General features: G+C 43.7%; 1 protein-coding gene across 2 annotated transcripts in view; it reads right to left on the bottom strand.

Annotated features, from left to right (window-relative positions):
- Positions 1 to 21048, bottom strand: part of malt1 (MALT paracaspase 1) — a 121112-nt gene that overhangs the window by 18938 nt on the left and 81126 nt on the right. For both annotated transcript variants that reach the window (XM_068031074.1, XM_068031082.1), the window contains exons 10-14: positions 15806 to 15983; positions 14938 to 15012; positions 8886 to 9013; positions 4184 to 4333; positions 1861 to 2018 (exon numbers count right to left, since the gene is read on the bottom strand). In XM_068031074.1, coding sequence (XP_067887175.1) covers positions 1861 to 2018; positions 4184 to 4333; positions 8886 to 9013; positions 14938 to 15012; positions 15806 to 15983 — 689 coding nt within the window. The remainder of the gene's footprint in view (positions 1 to 1860; positions 2019 to 4183; positions 4334 to 8885; positions 9014 to 14937; positions 15013 to 15805; positions 15984 to 21048) is intronic.

Below are 21048 nucleotides of genomic sequence, written 5' to 3'. Positions count from 1 at the left end.
AGATTTGTCTTCTTTACAGATTTAAATACTATTTATGCTATTTTAAGATACTGAAGATACAAAAACAAGTGCGTGTGATTATATGTACAAAATATATTCAGATGGCTATATATTGAAATCCTCTACTGTCACACTGTGATGTTAGTCCCTTAGTTTTGAAAGATCATTTAACCCAAGGCAGGGTAATGAGGACAATGAATGGCCCCTCCAATTACGCATTCTGTACCCCTACCCATAAAATAAGCCAATCTTTAGTTAAAAAGCAATACTGAAGTACACACCAAACTCGTGCATTAAAGAATGCTCTCAGACATATTTAGTGTACAAAATGTACAATAGGGGTAATGTTCTGAGTCCAGGCCATCAGCAGGGAGCCTCGCCGACCCACCATACGTGCCGGGAAATAACAGGCACACAGTCCACAGTTTTCCATGAAAAAACTTGTGTCGTGCACCCAAGATTTCCTGACATGCACAATGGGAAACTTGGTATAAATGAAACACCACTTTCTCACTTTTGAAGTATAAACCCCTTGTGATAAAGGTGAACATTCCATTAGCCTTTTGATTGCTTTTTCTACTTGTCCACCAGTTTTTAGTGATATGTGCACATGGCCACCTAAATATGTTTGCTCCTCTACGGCTCCTACTCTCTAACCAGGATTAAAATATTCTATTTAATTTCCTAGATTGAAAGTGAATAACCTCACACTTCCCCATGTTGAAATCCATCTGCCAGTTTTGCCCACTCGCTTAATTTGTGAATGCCTCTTTGTAACTTCCTGTTTCCATCTACACAGCTTTATGTCATCTTTAGGTACTTTTGTACAATGCCCTTTTTCTGATTTGTTCCTCTTCCATCTTATTACCTAATCAATTACCTAAATTTCCTAATCATTTCCTTCTAAAAGGAAGGGCCTAACTTTAACTCTGGGTGTGAGGGTGGCGGGGCGAGTTAGAAACTCACCCACTGCAACAACAAAAACTTGTATTTATATAGCCCCTTTATTAAGGAAAAAAGAAATACTTGCATTTATATAGTGCCTTTCATGACCACCGGATGTCTCAAAGCACGTTACAGCCAATGAAGTACTTTTTGAAATATATTCACTGTTGTAATTCAGGAAACACAGCAACCAATATGCACACAGCAACTCCCACAAACAGCAATGTGATAATGACCAGATAATCTGTTTTTTGTGATGTTTCTTGAGGAATAACTATTGGCCAGGACACCAGAGATAACTATAAAATAAAAGCATGCTAGAAATCTGAAATAAAAATAGCAAGTGCTAGAAGTACTCAGCAGCTCTGACAGCATCTGTGGAGAGAGAAGCAAAGTTAACATTTCAGGTCGGTGACCTTTCATCAGATCAGTTCTGATGTGAATGAGAGAGGTGGAGAGGTTTAGGGAGGAAATTCTAGAGTTTACATCCTCAGCCGCTGAAGGCATGGCTATTGATGATGGAGTGATTAAAATCAGAGCTATGCAAGAGGCCAGAATTGGAGGAGTGCGGAGCTCTTAGGGGGCTGGAGGAGGTGAAAGAGATGAGGGGCAAAGCCATGGAGGGATTTGAAAACACGAATGAGAATTTTAAAATTGAGGCATTGCTTAACCAGAGCCAACCTAAGTCAGTGAGCACAGGGGTGAATGGGGTCTAGTGCAAGTCTAGAATATACAGAAAACAGGCTGAGGCTATTGACATGTTGCTGTCCACATCCCTTTAGTTCCATTAGCATAATCAAGAATTTGTCTCAACTACTTGTCTAACACAACATTGTGATTCACCGTCGCTTAAACTGTGCAGCCAACTATCAAGTACGGCAATGAATCTCTAAGGAGAAAGAAAACAAATTTTACCAGTGGAAAATCTGTGACATATGCCTCACACATTATAATTCCTTTCGGTTTCTTCACAATACGTGTGTAAATTATCATGACATTCGAGAACTCGGCAGCAAAACCAAGTTGAATTTGGACACCACAGTCGAACTCGAGCCACATACTTTCAGGTAACTCTGAAAACATATGAATATCAGATGACAATTAATGGCTCATAAACAGTACATCTGCTTTTCAATTTAATGATATCAAAACTACATGAGATTATAAGTATTCAAACATATGAAAACAAATCAGACTTGTGAAGCCCGGTGCATTCAGGAAGCGGTTGTACCTCAGACGTCATTTGCCAACTCTTTTAACCAGGTTATCTCTGGGGAAAAAAAACGAATTCAGGAAATCCTGTGGGAAATTCCTCTCCAACTCTTAAGCAATCACATTTTGTCCCTTCTCAAATTTCCCTTTAAAGGTTCTTTTTATTCGTTCGGGGGATGTGGGTGTTGCTGGCTAGACCAGCATTTATTACCCATCCCTAATTGCCCTTGAGAAGGCGGTGGTGAGCTGCCTTCTTGAACCGCTGCAGTCCTTGGGGTGTAGGTACACCTACCGTGCTGTTAGCAAGGGAGTGCCAGGATTTTGACCCAGCGACAGTGAAGGAGTGGCGATATAGTTCCAAGTCAGGAAGGTGTGTGGCTTGGAGGGGAACTTTCAAGTGTGGTGTTCCCATGCATCTGCTGCCCTTGTCCTTCTAGGTGGTAGAGGTCACAGGTTGCCCTCACTGTAGACTTTAACAAACTACTAACCATTAGCCTTGAATATCTCTTTTTCCTTTAACTTAACAGATACACTTGCATGATATAAATATCCTTGGAGTTTGCTAACTTCAAGTGCATAACACTGCACATGTCCCCTGCAAATGCCACTGATCACATATGGGCCCATTCACTTGTCTAAATCAATCTGTAATCGAAAGTATATTACAGCAACAGAATTATCTTCATCTACCATTCTGGTAACTTATTTACGGAATTCAAGTGGATTAGTGAGACAGGACCAAAGTTAACAAACGTCATGCTGAGAATCCCTAATAACTGCTGAATTCTCCAAGTGATCTTAAACCATAGCCTTTCCAGAAGCTTTCTTCTAACCAGCCAGCAATAAATTCACAGGCCGATAATTACAGGATCTGATTTCTGACCCTTCTTGAATAAGACAACTTAAGCCATCCTCCAGTCTACAGGAATCAATCCAGAACTTAATCAGCTTTTAAATATATGAGCTACTAACTCACATACATTTACCTTGACACCCTGTAATAAATGGAATTGGGCCCGACAGTATTATCAACTTTTAGCTCATTAACGTTAGCTAAAATTTCTGCAGTTACTTCCATTGAAACAATTTTAGCAATACACTTTATTTAGACAGGCAGGGATGAATGTTTAGGCCCCAATGGGGGCGGGAGCAGAGATGGGCAGGCACGTAAATCCATGCCGCCAGCCCCATGGCAGTTCCCAGGCTCCATCCCATCCCCCAGGCCATTTTACTGGAGGAAGGTTTGAGGGGGGTGGGGGGCCACTACCCGCATGCAAGCCACAGATAGACAATTAACCTTTTTAAAGGCTTGTTAAGGCCTATTGTCAGAGGCTGAGTGGAGGCATCAAGGAACGTTGCAGCTGTCTGGAGGCCTAAGGCCCAATTTCAGGCCAGTCTCAGGCCTCTTGGTTCTGGCAAGTACTGCTCCGACTGTGCCGGATCGGCTCCAGATGAAATTTGACGGTGAGACTTATTCAGAGATAGAACTGAGAAGCATCACTGGAGGAATGTAAAGGATTCCAACCATCCATCTTAACACCAACTTTCATTGTAGAAAACATGACCAGCTCTAGTACTGCCATTCTTACATTTATGAGGTAAAATCTATTAGACTAACTTAAAAAAAAACCACGAAACAGCCTGCTGCAGAGCTCTATCCGCATACCCCTTCACTCGAGCTCTTTAGTTCATGATATTCGGGGTACATTTTAAAAATTAACATTCCCAGTGTGGCAGGAGTTTATATTGGGAATTCAGGTGTGAAGATCGGTGTGCCTCACGGGATTCTCCAACTACAAAAAAACGAAAATTGTGAGAGGCACAGTCTGCACCCAAATCCTCGACACCTACTCTTGCTACCCAGAGCCCTGCCCGATCAGTACTGGAGATTGTCAGCATTCCACCACTGACTTAGGTTTCATGTTTATTGCATACTTGAAATAACTGATCAATAACTAGAGCTGTCACAGACCAAGCCCCAGTCCAATCTCCCCTGAGCCACGGCCAGATTGTAGGATTGCTTTACCATGAGCCTTTGCCCACTGCAGGTTTCGTGCCAGGGATTCAGCGGAGCAGCCTGATGAATGGATTGGGTCAGTCAAGGCTCTCTTCTCACACAGACTGCTGCGTATTTCCAGAGCTTGCTTTCCTTTAGTGAGGTCACATTTTCCCATATCTGCAATTTAAACCATCAGTTTTACATTAAGATGAGAAAATAAATGGTCACGCTAGAAAAAATACTATGATAAAATCATGAAATGCTGGAAATAAGCAGCAGAATTGCCAGCACCTGAAAAGATAAGTTAGCACTTTGGTTAGAAATTTTCATCTGAACTAGAAAGATCTGCAGTGAGTATAGAAATAGGAGGATAGTGCATATGAATGTGTGGCTGGAAAGATGGTGCAGGAGTGAGGACTTTAGATTCCTGAGACACTGGGATCCAGTTCTGGAGAAGGTGGGACCTTTACAGGCTGGACGCGTTGCACCTGAATAGAGCTGGGACAAATTTTCTTGCACGGCAATTTGCTAGTGCAGTGGGGAGGGTTTAAACTAACTTGGCAGGAATATAGGAACCAGGAGGAAATATCAGACAGGAAAACCAAAGTGCACAGAATACTGGAAGAGATAGATAGCACCAGCAAAGGGAATAATAATGTTAGGTGAGTTCAGAGTAAAGGCAAAATAATAAAGTCTAAATCAGTGTTACTGTGCTTGTATGTGAATGCACAGAGTGTGATTAATAAGATTGTTGAGTTTCAGGGGCAAATTGACATGTGGAGACATGATATTGTGGTTGTAAATGGGCTCAGATAAGGCCAGATTAGGTGTTAAATACTCCTGGATACAAGGTGTTTAGGAAAGATAGAAAAGTGGGAGGAGTGGTGGTATTAAGGAGAGCACTGCAGTGCTGGAGAGAAAGGATATCCCAGAGGGGTCAAGGACGGAATCTATTTCGCTCGAGCTAAGGAACAAAAAAGGTGTAATTACATTGCTCGGTGTTGTCTATAGGCCACCATCGAATGGAAAGGATGAAGAGGAACAAATTTGCAAGGAAATTACAGAGAGGTGAAAGAATTATGGAGTGGTTATAATGGGGGACTTTAATTATCTGAATATAGACTGGGATAGTAGTAGTGTAAAGAGCAAAGAGGGTCAAGAGTTCCTAAAGAGTGTTCGGGAAAATATTCTACAGCAAGTATGTTTCCAGTCCAATGAGAAGGTAGGCACTGCTGGACCTAGTTCTTGGGAATGAGGTGGGCCAAGTGGATCAAATATCTGTAGGGGTACATTTAGGGGACAATGATCATTGTATCATAAGGTTTATGTTGGTTATGGAAAAGGACAAAGAACAATCTAGACTAAGAATAATTAACTGTGGGAAAGCCAACTTCAATGGGGTAAGAATGGATCTGGGCCGAATAAACTGGAATCAAAGGTTGGCAGGATAAACAGCAGCTGAACAACGGGCTACCTTCAAAGAAGAGATAGTTCAGGTACAAAGAACAAAGAACAGTACAGCACAGGAATAGGACATTCGGCCCTCCAAGCCTGCACCGATCTTGATGCCTGTCTAAACTAAAACCTTCTGCACTTCCGGGGTCGGTATCCTTCTCTTCCCATCCCACTTATGTATTTGTCTAGATGCCTCTTAAACGTCGCTATCGTACCTGCTTCCACCATCTCCCCCGGCAGCCAAGGTATATTCCCTCAAAGGGGAAAGGTACAGCAAACAAATCCAAAGCTCCCTGGATGACAAAAGAGATAGGGGTGAAGATGAAGGAGAAAAAGTCCGCTTATGAAGACGTCAGGTAGATAATACAATGGGGAACTAGGTTGATTATAAAAGGTTCAGAGGGGAAGTGAAAAAGCAAGTGAAAGAGGCAAAGAGAGAGTATGAAAAGAGACTGGCAGCAAACATAAAAATAATTCCCAAAGTCTTCTATAGGCATATAAATAGAAAAAAGTGGTAAAGATGGAGTAGGGCTGATTAGGGACTAGAAGGGGGATTTACGCAGGAGGCAGGAGGCATAGCTGAGGTATTAAATGAATACTTTGCATCTGTCTTTACCAAGGAAGAAGATGCTACCCAGGCCACAGTGAAAGAGGAGGTAATTAATACACTAGAAGGATTTAAAATTGATAAGGAGGAGGCATTAGATAGGCTGTCTATACTTGAAGTTGATAGGGCCAGATGAGACGCATCCAAGGATACTGAAGGAAGTGAGAGTGGAAATTCCAGGTCATTGGCCATAATTTTTCAGTCTTCCTTAGATTCGGGGGTGATGCCAGAGGACTGGAGAATTGCAAACATTACACCCTTGTTTAAAAATGGATGCAAAGATAAGCCCAGCAACTACAGGCCAGTCCATTTAACTTTGGTGGTGAGGAAACTTCTAGAAACAATAATTTGGGGCCAAATTAATAGTCACACGGACAAATGCAGTTTAATTAAGGAAAGCCAGCACAGATTTCTTAAGGGAAAATCATGTTTCACTAATTTGCTGGAGTTTTTTGAAAGGGTAACAGAGAGGGTTGATGAGGGTAATGCTGTTGATGTGGTATACGTGGACTTACAGAAGGCATTTGGTATAGTGCCACACAACAGACTTGTGAGAAAAGGTATAGCTCATGAGATAAAAAGGACGGCAGCAACATGGATATAAAATTGGCTGAGTGACAGAAAACAGCGAGTAGTGGTTAACGTTTTTCGGGCAGGAGGAAGGTTTGTAGTGGAGTTCGTCAGGGGTCAGTGTTGGGACCCTTGCTCTTCCTGATATAAATGAATGACCTAGACCTTGGTGTACAGGGCACAATTTCAAAATTTACAGATGAGATGAAACTTGGAACAATTGTGAACTGTCAGCAGGATAGTGTGTAGAACTTCAAAAGGTCATAGACAAGTTGGTGGAATGGGCAGATAAGTGGCAGATGAGGTTTAATGTGGAGAAATGTGAAGTGATTCATTTTGGTAAGAAAAACATGGAGAGACAAGATAAAAGAAAGGGTACAATTCTAAAGGGGGTGCAGGAGCAGAGGGACCTGGGTGTATATGTGCATAAGTCATTGAAGGTGGCAGGACAGGTTGAGAGCGTGGTTAATAAAGCATACAATATCCTGGGCTTTATTAATAGGGGCATAGAGTACAAGAGCAAGGAAGTTATGTTGAACTTGTATAAGACACTAGTTCAGCCTCAGCTGGAGCAATGTGTCCAGTTCCGGATGCTGCACTTTAGGAAAGATGTGAGGGCATTGGAAACAGTACAGAGAAGATTCATGAGAATGGTTCCAGGGATGATGAACTTTAGTATGAAGATAGATTGGAGAAGTTGAGACTGTTTTCCTTGAAAAGAAGGCTGAAAGCAGATTTTATAGAGGTATTCAAAATCATGAAGGGTTTGGACAGAGTAAATAGAGAGAAACTGTTCCCACTCATGAAAGGATCGAGAATGAGAGGGCACAGATTTAAAGTAATTGGCAAAAGAAGCAAAAGTAACATGAGGAAACATCTTTCATGCAGGGAGTGGTTAAGGTCTGGAATGCGCTGCCTTAGAGTGTGGTGGAGGCAGGTTCAATCAAAGCATTCAAAAGGGAATTAGACTATCTGAAAAGGAAGAATGTGCAGGGTTACAGGGAGAAGGTGGGGGAATCACATTAGGTGAACTGCTCATTCGGAGAGACGGTGCAGACATGATTGGCCAAATGGCCTCCTTCAATGCTGTAACAATTCTGTGATTCTGGGCTGAATATTTAAAGTTCACCTCCAATGCGCACCACGGTTTTTTTGTCAAGCGGCAGGGGGGCATATATCATTTTGATATATGGTTGGTATTTTAAGCTCTACCACCTAAACTTCAAGTCCAATAGGTTCTTTCTGTTTATTGCAGACTCATTCTGTTGAAATGAAGTCAACCCATCTGAAAATAAAACTCCTATTTCAGAACTTCATAAATGTGGAATTTCTCCCCTCTCACAATCTTCCCTTCCTTTTACAGTCTAAAACTTGGTGCCATCTAATCACAACTTCCTCACCCACATCCAGTAGCCTCTGGGATGGGGAGGTGGGGCGAGGAATTCTACTCTTCAAGGCAGAATGTGCATCCACCCCTCCAAACCACTATAGCCTCCATCTAAGTTCCTGGGTCAAGTGCTCAGTATATATGCTCCTACAAGTACAAAGGCATAGATGAGCATGCCTTTGTAGCACTTGAAAAGGCAGTGGTAGATTTTAAAAGGGCGTTAGCACCCAAAAAAACCTGGAAGAAAGGTTCCCACTGAAGACTCTGGGTGAGACCAAGGCCTTGAGCAGTTATGTCCCAGCAGCCAAATGGAGGGAGAGGAGGTGGCAGTGGGCCTCACCACCCGAATTTTCCAATATTCTCCATTGCGATGCTGTTGATTTCAGGAAATGTTTGCACTGATGTCTTCTATCAATACTGTCATGCCTCCAACTGAGGATGTAGACAGTGTCTGTTTAAATGTACCATTTGAAGGATGGCATCTCAAACAATGAATCAGACCCCCTGAGGTATCAGCCTCATTTATGTTCAAGTCTGTAGTGGAGCTTGAACCCACAACCATCTGACTCAGAAGGCAAGTGGAGTATTAACTGGCTAGTGGATTTCTTGGTTTGTAGACTCAAGCATGACAATTGATTTCCATGTATATCAAATATGTAGTTGACCAAAAAGAAGCCCAGCTAGTCTAGTTATCAAAATAAAGCAATTACCTTCTGCAACTCTGTCAAGCAACACCGTGATTTTTTCATCCTCTAGCAAACGTTCCTTCAGAAATTTCATAAATATACCATTCGCTAATCCAAAATGTTGAATTTCAAAGGCTTCTGCCCCTTGACATCTTCAAACGTAGAAGAGAAACATTTTACATTTATAATCTTTTTAAATGCTTCCTTTCCCTATCATCGCGTATAGCGGATAGTTAAACAGTGGCATAGACAGAAGTCTGCTATTCTGTCAACTCTCTTGGATCAATGGTATGTGGTGTTAAAGGTGCTTTATAAATGCGAGAGATTGTTTTTAGATCGATAGATTGATTCCTGTTTGACAGGATTGTCCTATGAGGAGAGTGAGAAGAATGGGCCTTCATTCTCTGTAGTTTAGAACAATCAGATTGATCTCATTGAAAGATACAAGATTTTGAGGGGCTCAATACGGAGAGGCTGTTTCCCTTGGCTGGAGAGTCTAGAACTAGGGGGCATAGTCTCAGGATAAGGGGTTGGCCATTTAGGACTGAGATGATAAGGATTGTGAATCTTTGGAATTCTCTACCCCAGAAAGCTGTGGATGCTCTGACACTGAGTATATTCAAGGCTGAAACTGATAGATTTTTAGACTTTAAAGGAATCAAGGGATATGGAGATTGGATGAGAAAGTGGAGTTGAGGTCAAAGATCAGACATGGTCCTATTGTATGGAGCAGCAGGCTTGAGGGGCCCTATGGCCTACTCCAGCTCCAATTCTTTATGTTACATTCTCTCCTTTTACTTCTGTTTCTATCATTTTGGTGTTTTTGTTCATCTGATTCTCCTCCACTTCTATTTCTTGTTCTCCCTTTCACTTCTATCCCTCCTCAATTTTTGTCTTTCTCTTCTCTCCCTCCTTCGCAAGTTTTTTCCTCTTTCACATTTTCTTTCTTATGTCATTCTGTCTGTTTTTGTTTCACTCTATTTCTTAAAGTACTGCAGTTGTCAGTTAGAGAGCAGCATGAAGAAGCCCAAATGTTGGACTTCTCAATAAGCCAGGGAGCAGGACTCTTAAAGGGAACAAAGGATGGGAGCGGGACTTTCAAAAGACAAGAGACAGAATGGGTCAAGACTTTCAAGATGAAGAGAGAGGCAGATAGTGGGAACAGAACTTTCGAAGGAAAGGGCAAGACTTTCAAAAAACAGAGCGAGAGCAGGGGTGAGCCCTTCAAAGGGAACAATGACTGTTAGTAAGACTTTTAAACAGGGAACTGCAGCATGACCTCCAAAGAGCGGACAATGGTAGGATGTTGGAAGAATAGAGGATACAGTAGCATCTTTAAAAGCTGGAAATGAATAAGCTGACTCCTGTCAAATATTAATCGCGACTATCCTGACTATTCTGGCTATTAGTTGTGCCAGTAGACATTCTACACATTCTTGGAGAAAAGGAGTAAAAATCAGAAGGAGACTTTGCATGTTATTCTTCTTTGGCCTCCTTGTCTCGAGAGACAATGGGTAAGCGCCTGAAGGTGGTCAGTGGTTTGTGAAGCAGCGCCTGGAGTGGTTATAAAGGCCAATTCCAGAGTGACAGACTTCCACAGGTGCTGCAGGTAAAATTGGTGGTCGGGGCTGTTACAGTTGGCTCTCCCCTTGTGCTTCTGTCTTTTTTCCTGCCACTGCTAAGTCTCTTCGACTCGCCAGACTTTAGCCCCGCTTTTATGGCTGCCCGCCAGCTCTGGCGATCACTGGCAACTGACTCCCACGACTTGTGATCAATGTCACAGGACTTCATGTCGCGTTTGCAGACGTCTTTAAAACAGAGACATGGACGGCCGGTGGGTCTGATACCAATGATGAGCTTGCTGTACAATGTGTCCTTGGGGATCCTGCCATCTTCCATGCGGCTCACATGGCCAAGCCATCTTAAGCGCCACTGGCTCAGTAGGGTGTAGATGCTGGGGACGTTGACCGCCTCGAGGACTTCTGTGTTGGAAATACAGTCCTGCCACCTGATGCCAAGGATTCTCCGGAGGCAGCGAAGATGGAATGAATTGAGATGTCGCTCTTGGCTGACATACATTGTCCAGGCCTCGCTGCCGTAGAGCAAGGTACTGAGGACACAGGCTTGAAACACTCGGACTTTTGTGTTCCGTGTCAGTGCACCATTTTCCCACACTCTCTTGGCCAGTCTGGACATAGCAGTGGAAGCCTTTTCCATGCGCTTGATGATTTCTGCATCGAGAGACAGGTTACTAGTGATAGTTGAGCCTAGGTAAGTGAACGCCTGAACCACTTCCAGAGCGTTGTCGCCGATATTGATGGATGGAGCATTTCTGATGTCCTGTCCCATGATGTTCGTTTTCTTGAGGCTGATGATTGGGCCAAATTCGTTGCAGGCAGCCGCAATCCTGCCGATGAGACTCTGCAGACACTCTTCAGCATGGGATGTTAATGCAGCATTGTCAGCAAAGAGGAGTTCTCTGAAGAGGACTTTCCGTACTTTGGTCTTCACTCTTAGACAGGCGAGGTTGAACAACCTGCCACCTGATCTTGTGTGGAGGAAAATTCCTTCTTCTGAAGACTTGAACGCATGTGAGAGCAGCAGGGAGAAGAAGATCCCAAACAGTGTAGGTGCGAGAACGCAGCCCTGTTTCACGCCACTCAGGATAGGAAAGGGGTCTGATGAGGTCCCGCTATGCTGAATTGTGCCTTTCATATGGTCATGGAATGAAGTGATGATACTTAGTAGCTTTGGTGGACATCCGATCTTTTCTAGTGGTCTGAAGAGACCACGTCTGCTGACGATGCCAAAGGCTTTGGTGAGATCAATGAAAGCAACGTAGAGGGGCATCGGTTGTTCGCGGCATTTCTCCTGTAGGGAGAACAGCATGTCAATGGTGGATCTCTCTGCTCAAAAGCCACACTGTGCCTCAGGGTAGACATGCTCAGCCAGCTTCTGGAGTCTGTTTAAAGCGACTCGAGCAAAGCCTTTCTCCACTATGCTGAGCAGGGAGATTCCACGGTAGTTGTTGCAGTCATTGCGATCACCCTTGTTCTTATAGAGGGTGATGATATTGGCATCGCGCATGTCCTGTAGTACTGCTCCCTCATCCCAGCACAGGCAAAGCAGTTCATGGAGTGCTGAAAGTATAGCAGGCTTGGCACTCTTGATTATTTCAGGGGTAATGCCATCCTTCCCAGGAGCTTTTCCGCTGGCTAAAGAATCAATGGCATCACTGAGTTCCAATTTTGTTGGCTGTACGTCCAGCTCATCCATGACTGGCAGAGACTGGGCTGCATTGAGAGCGGTCTCAGTGACAACATTTTCCCTGGAGTACAGTTCTAGGTAGTGCTCCACCCAGCGGTCAATTTGCGTGCATTGGTCAGTGATTGTGTCCCCTGATTTAGATTTGAGGGGGGTGATCTTTCTGATGGTTGGCCCAAAAGCTCTCTTGATGCCATCATACATTCCTCTGATGTTTCCGGTGTCGGAGGCCAGCTGAATATGGCTGCATAGGTGTTGCCAGTAGTCATTAGCGCAGCGCCTGGCTGTTCTTTGTGCAGCGCTTCTGGCTGCTTTAAGTGCTACGGATGTTAACTCGCTGGGGGCTTTCTTGTAGTTCAGCAGTGCAATGCGCTTAGCGGCTATGACAGGTTCCAGCTCTTCAAAGTGAGATTGAAACCAGTCTGCATTCTGCTTCACACATTTGCCAAAGGTGGTCATTGCTGAGTGATAGATGGCGTCTCTGATGTGGGCCCACTTGGTCTCTGCATCCCCTGTAGGAGTGTTTTGAAGGGCTTTTTCAAGTGAATTTAGAAACTTATGTAACAGCTGTGGATAATAAATTCTGCTAGTGTTGATGCGCTGGTGGCCCTTCTGCTTGGATTGATGCAGCTTCTTTGGTTTGAGTCTAACCTTGCTGCACACCAGGGAGTGGTCGGTGTCGCAGTCCGCACTGTGGAAGCTGCTTGTGATTTGAACGCTGTTTAAAGAGGCTCGCCTTGTGACGATGAGGTCCAGCTGGTGCCAACGATGTGATCTTGGGTGCCTCCAAGAAACCTGGTGACACGGTCTAGTATGAAAGAACGAGTTGGTGATGCAGAGGTTGTGATAGGTACACAACTCAAGAAAAGGAGTAAAAATCAGAAGGAGACTTTCCATGTTATACTGTCAGGCATAATAGCTGGTAATGTGGCAGCATTGACATCGACCTGGAAGCAGATTTCCGGCTCCCCTCCCAACCAAATATGATGCACAATGCAAGAGAGAAAATGCAGCTAATTGCACAATCCCACAGTTGCAGGGGAGAGCCACACTCATAGGCAGTGCAGTCGGAAAATCTGGTCTCTGACTTTGCAATGGGGCCTCAAACATGTGTTAGGACCCCTAGTTGCATATGTCAAAGCCCGTTTCACGTATAAGCACTGTATGCTGATAAGATGCCACACAAAAGGTTAATACACAACTCATGGAGTTGGGAGTAATATATTAGCCTGGATGGAGGATTGGTTAACAGACAGGAAGCAGAGAGTAGGGAAAACCGGGGCATTTTCAAGTTGGTAGGCTGTAACTAGCAGAGTGCCGCAAGGATCAGAGCCGGAGCCTCAACTATTTACAATCTATATTCATGACTTATATGAAGAGAGTAACATATCTAAGTTTGTTGATGATACAAAGCTAGGTAGGAATATAACCTGTGAGAAGGACTCAAAGTGGCTGCAAAGAGATATAGACAGGTTGTGAGTGGGCAACAGGTGGCAGATGGAGTATAATGTGGGCATGTGTGAGATTATTCACTTTGGTAATAAGAACAGAAAAGCAGAATACTTTTTAAAAGGATGTTCAGGGAGACTTGGGTGCACTCGTACAAGAAACACAGAAAGTTAGCATGCAGGTACAGCAAGCAATTAGGAAGGCAAATGGCATGCTGGCCTTTATTGCAAGGGGATTGGAGTACAAGAATAAGGACGTCTTGCTACAATTGTATAGGGCTTTGGTGAGACCACACTGGAGCACAGTGTGCAGGTTTGGTCTTCATATTCAAGGAAAGATGCACTTGCATTGGAGGCAGTACAGCAAAGGTTCACTAGATTGGTTCCTGGGATGAGAGGGTCGTCCTATGATGAAAGGCTGATTAAATTGGGCTTATACTCTCTGAAGTTCAGAAGAATGAGAGATGATCTCATTGAAACATAGAAGAATTGAAGGGGCTGAATAGGGTTGACACTGAGAGGTTGTTTCCCAAGGCTGGAGAATCTAGAACATGAGGGCATCTCCTTAGGATAAGGGGCCGATCATTGAGGACTGAGATGAGGAGAAATTTCTTCATTCAAAGCATTGTGAATCTTTGGAATTGGCTATCCCAGAGGGTTTTGGATGCTCCATCGCTGAGTATATTTAAGGCTGGTATAGACAGATTTTTGGTCTCTTAGGGAATCAAGAGATATGGGGAGCAGTCGGGAAAGTGGAGTTGAGGCAGAAGATCAGCCATGACCATACTCAATGGCAGAGCAGGCTCAAGAGGGTCATATGGTCTATTCCTGTTCCTATTTCTTTTGTCAATATGGTGTACTTTCAGCTCGTAATGCGTGTGCCCTTCTTGTGTGCCATATTGGAAGCTTAGGAGGACATTTAGCACCAGAAAAATGAGCGTGTGAGCATAATTTCTAGGCCCTCATGTGTTCAGCACCACTATCCTCACAAATAGTAGCAAAATTCAACATGATAGTGGCTATTGTTTTTCTAGGAACAGTAAAATTAAAAACTGAATTTCAGACATTATTTTTTCAGACTTGTGTATTACTTTCATACTCCAAAGGTATCACTACCCCATTTTATAAATTCAATATCACAATTGCAAAATATAGTGGTGACAAGAAGTGTGTTTCCCGACCAGAACTGGTTCTAACTTGTCATTTTTAATAATCCAAGAACAACCAAACAGTTGAGACTTATCTAGAACTTGGATGCTTTGACTTTGATTTGCCTAAATTTGGCAATTTAACGACATCAGCACAAATCTCTACATAATTAATGGAATGAAATCCTTCATCGGGACAGACAACAAGATGCTTACGTTGCGTATCCAAACACAATATTGGCTGTAACTCTTAAGGCCTCCATATTTGGAATGGTATCATCGTGCATATTCCTGCAAACACAGAATCAGGTAGTTCATTCCTCACAGTGCATTATATCCACATTAACTGCTCACAGTGCATTATTCTCTCTCTGGTGCTAAGGCTAACTGTAGTGTCTTATTGCAGTCCCAGCTAAGATCAGTAAATACTGCACAGGCCAAGAACTGAGAGGCTTTCTCAGTTTTTATGATGTAAAACCACAGAGATGCATTTACTCACTAAGAACCTGGGGAATTTTCCATTTCCCTTCTTCCAGGTGCCAGTTTACCTCCCCACTTGAGAGGAAAGGTGGGTGATCTCCACTCAGCTGCTGCAATGTTACTCTGAAACTGGCATGTGTGACTTCAATTTTCTACTGTGGCCTCTGCTCAACACAGCATCTCCTTGTGGAAGCATGGCTGAGATTGAGGCCTCAGTACATGGATTACTGTAAATGCAAATGCACAACCTATCACTTCACGGTCTAGTAAGTTTGACTGGCAGAAATTTGAAATAAAATGAGTAAAAATCTTTGTAGGAAACAAAAGTTGGTAGTTAAAAATTTGTTTCTTCCACTTTGTGAATTGATTAGCGCTTCCATAAATCTATGAAAGGTTGCTAACCATTAGGGTAGATCGCTTACCTCCATCCCAGTCCCAACTATTTAATCAACTCAGCAATCACAGCTGGTTGGCTGTCACTGTCTCACTGATTTTGGGACGGCTCCAAAGTTGGAGATCAACAGATGGAAGTTTACAATGAAAGTAGTATATTTAGTCCTATAAAATGAAATATGGCGCAAGTTTCTCTGGTTGTTACATGTACCTTTTCCTGCACATGTCCAGCAGGAAGACATTCAATCCAGTCTCCTTCTCTTGCATTAGCTTTAGGATGCTCTGCACACACAAGCAGTTTGCTGACCTATAGGGATTCGGAGCATTAATCGGCACCATAAAACTATTTCCGTAGTTTTCATATCCATGTCCAGCATAGTACAACAAACCTGTAATAATTAACCCAGACAGGCATCAAGTCAAACACAACAATTACTATGAACAGACACTTTTATTGGGCACTGGACGACACAAAAGACAGCTTGTCTAACTTTTTGTGGCCTTTTAGCCTTGCTGTACTGCCCTTCTCAGGCTCTCCGATCTGAGGAATATAAGACTTTCTTTTTGTCAAACAGTTTACAGAGTTCTAAACCGTGGACCAAACAATGCAAAATATAGAGTTTTGGAATAATTTTTACTTTAAAAAACCAGCAAGAGATTACAAGCATCCAATAGTGCTGTCACACAGCAATCCCAGATTACACATAAGCATGCACAGATTTCCTCTTTACTTTAAGCTCAAGCGACGATAAGCAAAATTCTCATATGTATGAACACCAGCAAGCGGTCGGTTCAGCAGTGACTCGACGTAGTTGCCCTCCTCACTGCAGCAGTGAGTGGCTTTTTTACAACATCTTTTTCCCAGGAGTGGGCCTGGATGTTATATTGACGGGACCTAATTGTCCTATAAAAGTTCTTAATTCTTTCAGGAAGCGCAAGACATTAGGACTACCATCAACTTCTTTGTGTGCCCGGTATCCCATTGCCCTCTTATTTTCATGGCTGAACAATGCTTGAGTATGTTCCAGCTCCAAATACAAGCATTCTGCTCCCGCTTTAGGGAACCCTGGAAGGTCCAAAGTTTGTTCCCTGACCTACTCTGTTATCTAATCTCAGCCAGGGTGGTTGTTGAAGTGCCACAATTGGCTGCATCCTCAAGGAGACCCAGGCTCCTGCTTTGAATACATTTCCAGTGATTTCTGCTAGAAAATCAAGCTAAGAACAGTAAAATAAAAGCAAAATACTGCAGATACTGGAAATCTGAAATAAAAACAAGAAATGCTGGAAATACTCAGCAGGTCTGGCAGCATCTGTGGAGAGAGAAGCAGAGTTAACATTTCAGGTCAGTGACCCTTCATCAGAACTCCATATGTCTTAATTTGTAATTTCATAGCAGCAGAGCAAAGTTGGCAGTGTGAACTGGAATTGGCCCAAATAAAATGTGGTCTCATTTCACTTTGCTTCATAGCAGTGGCAGTAGTAAAATAGATCAGCTTGCTATTCACCGCATTGCTGTTTGTGGGACGCTCCTGATGCAGAATGACTGCCATGTGTACCTGCACGATAGCAATCACGGTGCTTCGAAAAATAATTCATTGTACCAAATGCTTTGAGATGCTTCTTTGTTTTCTTTGGTTGACTAGCTGTCTGTCACAAGTGGAGACCTGTCATAACACACTTAGGAATCTCCACAATACGGTTTCCATTTGTTTAATGTGGAGTCACACATTATTCTTTTAGGGATACACCCAATTTATCGAACCCAAGAGAACTGGGGCTCAGCCTAGCAATAGCCAGAAGTGAGAGCCACTCCAAGTGTTTGCAGAGGTACTCCAGGGGTTGGAGTTTGACCAACTGAAATCATCCATTTTCCAGATCAAAACACAGGTAAACTTCCTGCTGCTTGTTTGTTACCCATAAGGACCATGGCTTGTACGGTCACATGAAATTAACTGGGAGGAAACCCAGCTCCCATTGACACTGTGTCAATAGAAATATTATTATAAAATCACCACTGCCTTTTCTCCTGGCACTAATTTCCCCCTCCATTTCTCTTCTGAAGACATAGAATCATAGAAAGTTTAAGGCACAGAAAGAGACCACTTGGTCCATCGTGTCTGTGCTGGCCAAAAAATGATACACCCATTCTAATCCCACCTTCCAGCATTTGGTCCATAGCCCTGCAGATTACGGCACTTGAGGTGTGTATCCAGACTCCTTTTGAATGGGTTGAGGGTTTCTGCCTCAACTACCCTTTCAGGCAGTGAGTTCCAGACTCCCACCACCCTCTGGGTGAAAAAGTTTCCCTCATTTCCTCTCTAATTTTTCTACCAATCACTCTAAATCTATGCCACCTTTTCATTGACCTCTCTGCTAAGATGAATAGGCCCCTCACCTCCACTCTATCCAGGCCCCTCAAAACTTTGTACATTTCAATCAGATCTCCCCTCAGCCTTCTCTGTTCCAAGGAGAACAAATGCAGCCTATCTAATCTTTCCTCATAGCTGCACTTTTCCAGTCCTCGCAACATCCTCGTAAATCTCTTCTGTCCCCTCTCTAGTGCAATTGCATCCTTTCTGTAATGATGTGACCAGAACTGCACATGGTACTCAAGTTGTGGCCTAACAGTTATACAGTTCCAGTATAACTTCCCTGCTCTTATATTCTATACCTTGGCTAATAAAGGAAAGGATTCCACATGTTTTATTAACCACCTTATCGAACTGTCCTGCTACCTTCAGGGATCTGTGGACATTCACTCCAAGGTCCCTCACTTCCTCTACATTTCTCAGTATTTTCCTATTAATTGCCCTAGAAATTCCATACAGTGAGTTGCACTGTTTTTAAGGCAATGGAAGATGAATTTCCATTTAAGTGGTCATTGGATAGACATATGGATGAAAATGGAATAGTGTAGGTCAGATGGTTTCACAGGTCAGCGCAACATCGAGGGCCGAAGGGCCTGTACTGCGCTGTAATGTTCTATGTTCTATGTTCTAACTGTGTTGATGGCCTGGCCAGATATTTACATCAGTATTGCATATCCACTGGAGTAGTTACTGCCACAAAATCCTTGTAAAATGGGAACAATGTGCTAGGGTGCATGGAAATTAGAGTGCACCCTTTAAAAAACTAGTCCTGGTTTATTTATTTAGAGATACAGCACTGAAACAGGCCCTTCGGCCCACCGAGTCTGTGCCGACCATCAACCACCCATTTATACTAATCCTACACTAATCCCATATTCCTACCACATCCCCACCTGTCCCTACATTCCCCTACCACCTACCTATACTAGGGGCAATTTATAATGGCCAATTTACCTATCAACCTGCAAGTCTTTGGCTGTGGGAGGAAACCAGAGCACCCGGCGAAAACCCACGCAGACACAGGGAGAACTTGCAAACTCCACACAGGCAACACCCAGAATTGAACCTGGGTCGCTGGACCTGTGGAGTCTGTGGTGCTAACCACTGCGCCACTGTGCCACCCATAAAGAGTTGAAGAGTACAGCAACAGGCTGGGCTGGCAGCAGGGAAGGAACAATGCCCAGCTCAACGGGTTAACTCAAATGGCTTGTCTGGATGTCTCATGACTGTTTTTTGTGCCACTTTGTAAGAATGTCTAACACAGGAGAGGCAAGCGTAAAAAGCAGCATAACATCATACAGAGGCAGAGAAAAAGATGCCACAATTTCATGGAGCCTGCCTGTAAACACTCCTCAATGAAATAGAGCACCAGAGTGTTAGGTGCCTATGCAGGAAACCTGTCAAAAACATTGTGCAAGGAGGTGGCTCTGGTACTGAGTACTAACCTCTCACCCCCAGGACTTCAGACCAGTGCCATAAAAAGTTAATTGTCCTGACTAGGTTAGAAAAGGTAACAGGCCAGCCACATTCTCTTGTCTTCCTTGGGCAACAGCACATTCATCGCTGCTACAAGTAACAGCTGTACAACTAACCCTTTACAATGTAGTCTGATTACGGGGGCACTAATGCAGGGTTTTACAGCATGGTTATCCATCTCTCCTAACAGCAATTACTAATATGTACACCCTAAAACTCCCTCCTCCACTTCCACATCTCTTACTTCAGCACCATCTTCAGCTGCTTCATCAATGACCTCCCCTCCATTATAAGGTCAAAAGTGGGGATGCTCGCTGATGATTGCACAATGTTCAGCACCATTCGCGACTCCTCAGATACGGAAGCAGTCTGCGTCCACGTGCAGCAAGACCTGGACAACATACAGTCTTGAGCTGATAAGTGGCAACTAAAATTGACACCAGACAATGACCATCTCAAACAAGAGAGAATCTAACCATCTCCCCTTGACATTCAATGGCATTACCATCACTGAATCATCCACCATCAACGTCCTGGGGGTTACCATTGACCAGAAACTTAACTGGACCAGCCATATAAATACTGTGGCTACAAAAGCAGGTCAGAGGCTGGCAATTCTGTGGTGAGAAACTCACTTCCTGACTCCCCAAAACCTGTCCACCATCTAAAGGCTCAAGTGAGGAGTGTGATGGAATACTGTCCACTTGCCTGGATGGCGGCAGCTCCAGAAACACTCAGGAAGCTCGACACTATCCAGGACAAAGCAGCCCCCTTGATTGGCACCCCATCCACCACCTTAAACATTCACTCCCTCCACTACCGGCGCACGGTGACAGCCCGTGTGTACCACCTACAAGATACACTGCAGCAATATGCCAAGCCTCCTTCAACAGGACCCTCCAAACCCACGACCTTTACCACCTAGAAGGACAAGGGCAGCAGAAGCATGGGAACATCACCACCTGCAATTTCCCCTCCAAGCCCTTCCTGAGCTGGAACTATATCGCCATTCCTTTACTGTCGCTGGGTCAAAAACCTGGAACTTCCTTCTTAACAGCACTGTCAGTGTACCTAAACCAGATGGATGTAGCAGTTCAAGAAGGCAGTTCACCACCACCTTCTCAAGGGCAATTAGGGATGGGCAATAAATGCTGGCCTTGCCAGCAATGCTCACATCCCATGAAGGAATGAAAAAACTTCCATGCCACATTGCACATACAAAGTTATAGGGTTAGGTCACAGATCTTCCATGATTTCACTGAATGGTAGAACAGGGTCAAGGGGCTAAATGGCCTTTACTGTTCCTACGTTCCTGCACTCAACTGCTAGCCTTCCCTTCATGTATTCCTATCTTGTCAGAGGATAAAACACCCACAAGAAACAGGTCACCGAAGGGGACGTCGCTAACTTAAGGCAACGCATGGCCATTAAGGTCAGGAGAAGTCGCAATGCACTTGGTAAAGTCAGGGGCAGAATGTCAGGGCCGGGTTGGTGACCAGACACATACACTGTAATTGTGGCATCCTTGTGAAGCACCACACCCACTTCTGTGGCTCCTTAATACAAAGAGGCATAACACTCACTCATACATAGCTCGTATTCTCTTTTC

This window comes from Heterodontus francisci, chromosome 1, assembly GCF_036365525.1.
Source record: "Heterodontus francisci isolate sHetFra1 chromosome 1, sHetFra1.hap1, whole genome shotgun sequence".
Lineage (NCBI taxonomy): Eukaryota > Metazoa > Chordata > Chondrichthyes > Heterodontiformes > Heterodontidae > Heterodontus > Heterodontus francisci.
The sequence above is the reverse complement of the archived record's forward strand: the minus strand, read 5'-3'. Positions and strand labels throughout refer to the sequence as shown.